Source organism: Penaeus japonicus, unplaced genomic scaffold, assembly GCF_977035675.1.
Source record: "Penaeus japonicus unplaced genomic scaffold, GWHDUDI00000001_assembly GWHDUDI00000016, whole genome shotgun sequence".
Lineage (NCBI taxonomy): Eukaryota > Metazoa > Arthropoda > Malacostraca > Decapoda > Penaeidae > Penaeus > Penaeus japonicus.
Window position 1 is genome coordinate 25,019,662 of NW_028234418.1, and position 10,000 is coordinate 25,029,661.

Here is a 10,000-nt window from a genome sequence, read left to right on the forward strand (position 1 = left end):
ATAAATAACAATTACGTAGCAAAACCAGTAAAGTAACGAAAACAACAACAACAATGATAATAATAATAACGGTAATGTTAATGCCGATGATAACGATATTCTGGATTGCAATAATAGATAGAAAGGATGAAGGAGAAACCAGACTGCATTGCAATACCGGTTAGAACAATAGTTACACAATACTGAAAGGAGACTATGTTTGTGATTGCACGCTTATTGCAGCTTCTCAGTCCATTGTTGACATGGAAGACAGGTAGAATACACTGATGATATAGTGGTAATGTTTTGATTAAATGCTTATTGTTATTGGCATTGTTATCATTGTTGTTATGATTATTTTCATTACTAGTATCATTATCATCGGTAATATTATTTGATTATCATTTTTATTGAAATTATCATGATCATTCTCATTGTTATCGTAATTATCATTATCATCATCATTATTATCAAAGTCATTATTATTACTATTATCTTTGTTATGAGTATTGTTATCATTATAATCATTATCAATATTATTACTATCGTCATTATTATAATTATCATTATAATTATCTTCTATTATCCTCATTATTAGCATTATGATGATTATTATAATCATCATTATTATTATTACAATTATGATTATCATTTAATTGTCATTATTAGATTAATCATTATTTGTATGATGATTATTACTTTTGTTGTTATCATTATCATTGATATTGTTCTTCTGTTTTCATCATTACTATTATCATAATGATTATAAGTATTTCCTTATCATTAGAGTCATTATTATCATTAATGTTATTATCATAATAATGATTATTGATATATCCTTATCATTCGTAACATTACCCTTTTATCATCATCATACTGTCATCATTATTATTACTATGATTATGATCATGATTATAATTATCATCGTCTTCATCATCATCATTGTTGTTGTTGTTGTTACTGTGCACATCATTATCACTCCAAAATAAAATTTATGAATGCAAAATAGCGATATCCTAGGATTAGTTTTCATCCATGCTCTATTGGACTGCATGGCCTGTTTCTTAGTCTCTCTCTGTTCCTTTGACTTGGTTTATGGAAATGACCCCGAAAGTACAAGCGTTCAGAAAACACACACAAACAGACACACACATCCTATCGCTTATTCTCTCTCTTTTTCTCTGTCTCTGTCTGTCTGTCTTATTTCTCTTACCCTCTCTCGTTCTTTCTCTTTTTCCTTTCTCCCTCTCCCTCTCCTCTTACCCTACTCTATCTTTCTCTCTCTCTCTCTCTTCCTACCACACACTCTCTCTCATCTTATCCCAGCTTCATTAATTTTCTCTTCCCCCCCCCCCCCCCGACACACACAGTCACCACAAACCGTACTTTGACACCGTTTCACCAGGGCCTCTGCCACTAGTAACCTCTCCTCCATATTGCAGACGATGGCAAGATTAACTTCGACAAGTTCGTGATCATCGCTTCAAACTTCTTGCAAGACGATGACGATGAAACCATAACGAATGAGCTGAGAGAGGCCTTTAGGCTCTACGACAAAGAAGGTTTGGAATCCTTACCCCTTCTCTTTCTCTGTTTATTGATTTTCTCTCTCTCTCCCTCTCTCGCTTTTTTTTTCTTTTTTTTCACTCTAGGACTCTCTGTTTCTCTGTTTTTTTTCATATCTATTTTAATTTCTTTTCTTTATTCGTGTTTTTTTTCTCTCTCCTTTCACACACTGTCTGTCTGCTTGTCTGTCTACCTGTCTGTCTTTCTGTTGTCTCTCTTTCGCTAACTCATTCTCTGTTCGTCTGTTTCTCTTTGCTTTCTTTCTTTCTATCTACATTCTGACTAGATTAGATTTTTTTATATAAATCATGTTTTTTGTTGTTGTTGGTTGAGTTAGATTGTTATAAACGTTTTAATTACATAAGGTTCTTTTTTACTTTTTTATGCATTTTTCCCTTAAGGAATCGGAGAAAGTGATATTTACTGGTACGTTTATACATATAAATACGAATACATAGGTGTGTATGTTTGACATAATTAGAGAGAGAGAGAGAGAGAGAGAGAGAGAGAGAGAGAGAGAGAGAGAGAGAGAGAGAGAGAGAGAGAGAGAGAGAGAGAGAGAGAGAGAGAGAGAGAGAGAGAGAGAGAGAGACTTCCTCATGTCTAAACAGTGACAAAAAAAAAAGAAAAAAAAAAGATCTTTAGCACTGTCTCCATCCACAAAAAGGCACCAAAGCTGAGATCAAGAGATATCGCCGTACCTTTATTTTCTGTCGTTTGCAAAATCTTTGAGTATGTCCCAGAACATGTCCCAAAACACCACCTCTCAGATAATACGGGTTTCAAAAAAGTCGTTCTGCAGCTGATCTTCACCTTGCAAAAAACTACATGGAGTGATGCCTGAGACAGGGATCAGAGCACCAGCATAGTGGCTCTAGGCATCGATGGGGCTTTTGATCGAGTATGATATCTTACCCTGGTTGAGGAATTGCATGCTGCAGGCGTGGATGGTGCATTACTGGCTCTGTTCGAGGACTGTTTGAGTGTAAGGGTAGTTTACAATGGGACACAGTCTTCAGTTCAAGAGATCGGTGCAGGTGTTCCACAATGAAGCGTCTTAGGCCCTCTCTCGTGAGACATCCTCATAAACCTTTTACATCCGGCTCCCGAGTCTGAGGTCTTAAGTGACGACTTGACCCTCTCCGTAACTTATGAGTCATGACCCAAGCCGACAGACTTCTGCCGAATTAAACATGAGCTCCAGACTACGTAGCATCGTCGTCTGGGGTAACAAATGCCCCAATTAAAAACAACAACTCTTAATGTATCTAGATCACATTCAAATATCATCTTATACTTCAGCGAGATGACCTCAAAACCCGGGAGTGGAAGATAAATTCTTAGGGATATATTTGACAACAAGTTGATCTTTAAAACATCTGAGCTTTGGCAGACGGATCTCCTGGCCAAATAAAAAAAAGAAAATAAAAAAAAAAAAGGCAAAGATAAACTAAATATAAAAAAAAGTTATAAGGCTACAGCAAATAGACAGAGGCAGGAAAATTCCAAAGGAGGATTAAAGGAAACAAGGGCGGGGGAGGGAAATATTAACTCTTTCGACGATGTTCAGAATCCCGAGGCAACCAGCTCGATTGCAAGGACAGATGAAGAAGCATCTGTGGCACTCGCCATCCCTCTTTAAAAATCATTATTTGTTAAGCTTTAAGGTGTGTCTGGTAAAAAAGGAGACTTTAAATTGTAAATGTAGGGACTTGAATAGCATTAGCTGACTGAAGCTGAAATGAAGTTTAAAGAGAGAGAGATAGAGAAAAAGAAAGAGAGAAAGAGAGAGTGATAGAGATAGAATAAGAGAATGAAAGAAACAAAGAAAGGCCCAGAAAACAGCAACAATACAAACACGCACACATACACACATACACATACATACACATATACACAAAGAGAAATATAGAAACTGCATGAACAATACAAATAAATAAACGAATGAACAAAAATAAAAAAGAAAGACTCACCTTGCCTCACTCACTCACCCCCTCCCTCTCTTCCCCCTCCCCCCTCCAGGCAATGGCTACATCACAACGCTAACCTTACGGGAAATCTTGAAGGAGTTAGACAACAAGCTGTCAGACGCCGACCTTGATGTTATTGTTGACGAGATTGATGAAGATGGAAAAGGAAAGGTGGACTTCGAAGGTTTTAGGGAACTGATGATCTAATCTTTTTCGTATTTCTTCTTCTTCTTCTTCATCCTCCTGTTCTTCGGCTTCTTTCTCTTTTTCTTCGTCCTTTTCTTCTCTTTCTTCGTCTTCTTTCTCTTTTTCTTCGTCTTTTTCTTCTGTTTCTTCGTCTTCTTCCTTTCTTTCTTCATCTTCTTCCTCTTTTACTTCGTTTTCTTCCTTCTTCTTCTTCTTCTTCTGTTCTTCGTCTTCTTCCTCTTTTTCTTCGTCTTCTACCTTCTTTGTCCCTTTACTGAAGTATTTTTTTTTTTACTTTACTGTTGGGTTCCAGATGGCGTTGTAGGTGATTTGTTGCCAATGAAATTTATCTCATTGATTATTACTGTTATGTTATTATTGTTATTACTATTACTATTATTACTATTATTATTATTATTATTAAATTTATTGTCATATTATCCTCATTATCTTTATTATCATCATTATCGTTATTATTACCATCTTTATCAGAAAGAGGAATGCCATCAAAAATATCTAGTAAAGGAAAATGATCTTCATTTTATAATGAAAATGAATGTTTATATATATTTACCTTTCTGTTTGAAATTGATATTCGATTTATACAATGCACTTCATAATATATTAATTTGATATGCCAAACGAAACATGAATACAAACTGCAACAATTGCAAGATGAACTGTATAACATAATCATCAACAATTTAATTTTGATAGATATGTTATCTTAAAACTACTTTTATCGCCACTACTGTATATTTATACTAATATTGCAATGTCTTGCTGTGTATATTTTTTGCATCCGATTTGCACTTTCAAGGCAATGGTATGTCATTGTTGAATGTAAATCGACCTCTATAAAAAATACTTGTAATAATATATTGTTTAGTAGAATCAGGTATTTATTTATCCTTAATATTGATCGAAAAATCAATAATAAACTCGTTCATATCCTATCACTATCTCCTTTTCATTCTTCTCTCTCTCTTTCTTTCTTTCTTTTTTTCTTTCCCTCTCTCTCTCTCTCTCTCTCTCTCTCTCTCTCTCTCTCTCTCTCTCTCTCTCTCTCTCTCTCTCTCTCTCTCTCTCTCTCTCTACGTTTGCCCTTATTTTATATTCATTTTTTGTCAAGACTGTTTCATCCATTCTCTATTGCATGTCTTTGTATTGTGTGCTTACTGGAGAGCAGCTGAAAACTTCATTCTAGAGTACATACCTTCTTTGCAATTCTGTTTTTACACTTCACAATCTCCAGATTCGAAAAGGTTCATTCTTCTCTTATCACAAATTCGTAACACATGATGCTCTTTACCTTGAGTCCTTCCATTTCGTTGCTCCGGGCAGGGGTGCTTGTCCCAAAGCCATCACACTCGTATGACCTCGCTCTATGAAACTTTGCTGACCGGAAAAAGCGAGAGATTATATATCTTCAAACTATTATAGACTCCTATTCACTAGCTGTATTGTGTAAGTCTCAATAACTTTACATAAGCTGGTAGTGTGTCGTGATAGTGAGTGAGAGTGTGTTAGTGAGAGAGTGTGGGTTAGAGTAAGGAGGGGAGGACTGAGATCGAGAGAGTGAGAGAGACTATGTGTGTGTGAGAGAGAGTGTGATGAGAGTTAGTGTTAGATGAGTAGATGTGAGTGTCCATTGAGACTGTGAGTGAGTTTGATATAGAGATAACTACTGACGAAGAATTGATATTGTAGTGAGATAGATATAGGAGTATATAGTTTTTTATGTTGTGTGATGATGATATATTTTGGTACAGAGATGGGGGATGAGAGTAGATAGAGTGTTTTATGGTAAGAGTGAGAGTGTTGCGGAGAGAGTGATAGGAGATATAGTGAGAGGATATTGAGAGATAGAGATCGATAGATAGAGAGAGAGAGAGTTAGAGTGAGTATGGTACTAGGTAGTGTCTAGTCAGACCTGAGCTGGCTTGACAGAATACAGTGTGTGAGAGAGATAGAGAGTGTGAGAGTGAGAGAGTGAGATGTGATGAGTGAGTGGTGGGGGGGGGGGGGGGGGGGGGGCGGGGGGGGGGGGGGGGTGTGGGGGGGGGGGGTGGGGGGGGGGGTGTGAGTGTGTTTGAGGTGTTGTAGTGTGATTGTTGTGTGTAGTGTGATGTCAGTGGAGTGTGTGTAGTGTGAGTGGAGTGTAGAGTAGAGTGTGTCAGACTGAACTTGTGAGTGAGTGAGAGTGAGCTGTGTAGTGAGCGATAGTGCTGAGAGTGTGTGTGTGAGTGTATGCTTGAGGGAGGGATACGGTGTTATCAGACTGTCAGATCAGTCATCAACTCCTCACTCATCTGATAATCTCTCTCACTCCTCACTCACTCTACACAACACATCACAATACATCAGACCTCTCTATCCGAGAGAGAGTGAGTGTGAGGTGTGTGTGGTGTAGGAGTTAGGAGTGTGAGAGTGGGAGAGTGAGTGAATAATCGTTTGTGTGTGATGTGAGAGTGGGTGGGTGAGATAAAAGAGAGAAAGAGAGAGAGAGAGAGTATAGAGTAGTTTGAGATGATTAGGAGAGTGTTGACGTAGAGTAGGATCAGACAGTACATACAGGTTAGAGATAGATAGATATATGAGATATATATTTAGTTTTATTTGATGATATAGATAGATAGAGAGATAGGTTTGTGAGGATAGAGAGAGAGTTATATGTAATTGTAGAATATGGTATTGAGAAGATGAGAGAGAGTATAGTATATAGATGAGTAGATTGAGATAGAGAGATAGATAGAGTGAGACAGATGTATGGATGGTGATATAGATGATAGTGAGATGAGATAGCAGCATGGTGACGAGAGTGTGAGTGAGAGAGAGTTTGTGAGTGAGGGTGAGTGAGTTTAGTGTTTGTCCGCAGAGAGAGAGATAGAAGAGTGAGGTAGAAGAGAGATTAGATGGGGGGGGGGTGTGGGTGGGGGTGGAGACATGGGGACAGAGAGGGTAGGTGAGTGTGTGAGTGGAGAGAGTGAGAGTGATGTGTGAGAGATAGATGTGTGTGTAGTGAGGTGTGATAGAGGAAGAGGGTAGTGGTTACACTCAGATAGAGAGAGAGAGAGGTGTGAGAGTTGAGAGAGAGTGGAGAGAGTGTGAGAGAGTTGAGTAGACAGTGTGATTGATAGTGGGAGGGTGGGAGGGAGGAGAGTTAGGAGTAGATATGAAGAGAGCAAGGGTGAGTGAGAGAGAGTGTGAGTGTGAGAGAGTGATGAGTGTGAGTGTTTGTGTGAGTGAGAGGGAGAGTGTGAGTGAGGGAGAGGTGAGAGAGTTTGGTACGAGATATGGAGAGAGTGAATGAGAGGGAGAGAGTGATATAAAGTGAGAGTTAGAAGGTAGAGTGGAGGGGAGAGTGAGTGACCGGAGAGATAGACATGACAGGTCATACTATGGGTGAGATGTGGAGAGATAGAGTGTGTAGTGTGAGAGTTGATAGTGAGGATGAGGCTAGGGGGAGATAGTAAGATAGATAGATATGTGAGTGTGATATTAGTTAGATGTGAGAGTTAAGTTTGGGTGTGTGTAGAGATAGAGTGAGAGATTGTTGATGGGAGTAGTGGGTGTGTGTGTATTTAGGGATTGTGATCGAGGGTATTGTGTGTGAGATTGTGTGAGTGGTGGGTGTGTGCAGTGGATGAGGAGTGAGAGAGAGAGAGATGAGAGTGAGAGAGTGTGACGTGAGATTGTCATAACATCAGTAGTGTAGAGTTAGAGCGTTTGGTTAGCGTGGTGAGTGAGTGATGAGGAGGGGTCTGGACAGAGATTATTGAGGCAGGAGAGAGGAGTGAGAGTGTGAGAGAGGGAGAGGTGAAAGAGATTGTGTGGTAGAGTGAGAGTCAGAGAGTGGAGATACAGGGAGAGAGTGATAGTTGAGAGAGATTATAGACGATGTATGAGAATGAGATAGAGGTAGATAGATAGTGAGAGATAGATAGATAGTATGGGTAGTTGGAGAGTGATATAAGGGAGTGTTGTTAGCATTTAGGAATGAGATATAGTCTAGTGCGTATATATTTAAGGTGTGATGTATGACAAGGGAATTGATATCGACCATGCGTCGCGCTCTCTCGCGACGCGCGTCTCCGGCGGCTCTTATCTAGCTGCGATAGAGATACTGAGCGAGTAGATATAGAGATTTATATATATAATAGAGATATAGATATTTATATTGAAAGATAGTATTTTGATGCAGAAATATGTTGTAAAACCATGTAAAAAACGTATATGGGATTGCACCACAAAGATTCGATTTATCTTATCGTTGCGACTATGAACACATTACACACACACACACTCATACACACACACACACTACATACATAATATAGATCGATATATATATATATAATAGATAGTTTATATATAGATTATAGAGATATTGATTATATAGGTGAGTGTCTGTGTGTGTGTGTTGTGTGGTGTGTGTGGGAGTGAGAAAGGCAGGGTAGAATGCAGTAAGTATTTTAATTTAGATATACTTAAGAATATATAACATATAGTAGCATAGATAGGTATATATATATATAACATATATTATTTATATATATATATATAGATATATTTTATAGTATAGATATATATATTATATATATCTCATCATCATCCATCATCCATTAGCCCAAGCCTGTTCATTCCACTGCCAGGACGTAGACTTCTTCAATCTTTTCCACGGCATGCCCGGTTTGGTGTCCTCTGATTCCAGTTTACTCCTGCGAAATTCACTATTTCATCCCGCCATCTATTCATTGGTCTTGCCCTTGGTCTTATTGTGTTGTGTATTTCCCATTCTCTTGTTTTCTTTGTCCACCTGTTGTCCTGTCTCCGACATATATGTCTAGCCCATTGCCACTTTTTCTTGAGTATATCCTCTACTTATGTTTGTTGCTTGATCCATGTGGCTTTCTTCCTGTCTCTTAAGCTCCTAGTATTCCTCTTTGACTACTCATTAATTTCCTCTTGAATACTTTAGTCGTAGTCCATATTTATACGTCATATATTTATATATATATATATATATATATATATATATATACATATATATACATATATATAGTATATAGTATATATATACATATATATACATATATATATATATATATAATATATATATATATTCTTATGTATTATATTTATATGTAAAAATATATATTATACATATATAAATATATATATTCTATACACACACAATACATATATATTTATAAATATATATATAATATATATTTATATATCCTTTATACTATACATAATTTTATATAATATATATATCTATATATTTATATATATATATATACATATATTATATATTGTTTTTTAAAATATCCTATATATATTATAATCATATATATATACAGAATAATACATATTTAATTCAGAATGTACTATTTATATATGTATATATATATATATATATATATATATATATATATATATATATATATATATATATGTATGAATATATAAAAATATATATATACACACACCGGTGAGAAGTTTCACAATAGATTCTAAAAAGGGTCAGGTGTGAGATTTATTTGGGGGATCTTTTCCAAATATCGTCAGCCGATCTGAGGTGCCGCAGCCATGATATGCCATATGGCTCGGGATTCCACTGAACTAGAGAAGGTCCATGTAGTTTGATAAACATAATTGCTGATACAGGTTTCATGATAATTCTTGTGCGCATCTATATCATTATCATGTCCATTGAGTAAATCCTCTCTCGCTCTCAACAATGCTAATAGGAGCAGCTTATGTGAACAGCTCGGTAATGTGTGAAGATCTTGGCGGATGCGCCGTCTATGATCCTCCTCATAGTCTCCTAAGGGAAACTAATGTATTTATAAAAAAAATACCTGCCTAATGAGCTATTGCTGAAGCCATGAACATCATCGCTGAATATTCGTATCCAGAGCGGTAGGCTGGCAATTATGTCTGATGTATGTGTATAATGGGTTGATGAGAGAATGATTTCATCGTTATTAATATTCAGAGCGGTAAAGAGTCATATGGAAAATATGACAGAGCATTATAGGACATTATATGTTGAGCAAGGAGGGGGTAAGGGGATAAATCACTACAACTGCAGGTGGTCGGTGAGAGAGATATTGAGATAGATTGAAACACTTGATGAGTTGAAACTAGGAGGCAGGGGATCGGGGGGACCACCGGAACTATAGAGAGAGTATGGGAGAGAGACTTACAGAGTGAGAGAGAGATGTGAGTGTCGTGTCGTGTGTGTGAGTGTGAGAGAGGAGTGGGGAGAGTGTCTGATCGTGTGTGGGTTG

The 10,000-nt window shown here is 37.1% G+C and overlaps 1 protein-coding gene across 1 annotated transcript in view; it reads left to right on the forward strand.

Moving 5' to 3' along the window:
* LOC122258225 (troponin C) overlaps window positions 1-4,595 on the forward strand; it is a 44,668-nt gene extending 40,073 nt beyond the window's left edge. The window contains exons 4-5 of the mRNA XM_043024035.2: window positions 1,422-1,541; window positions 3,568-4,595. Coding sequence (XP_042879969.2) covers window positions 1,422-1,541; window positions 3,568-3,722 — 275 coding nt within the window. The 3' untranslated portion in view covers window positions 3,723-4,595. The remainder of the gene's footprint in view (window positions 1-1,421; window positions 1,542-3,567) is intronic.
* Window positions 4,596-10,000: the final 5,405 nt, after the last annotated feature.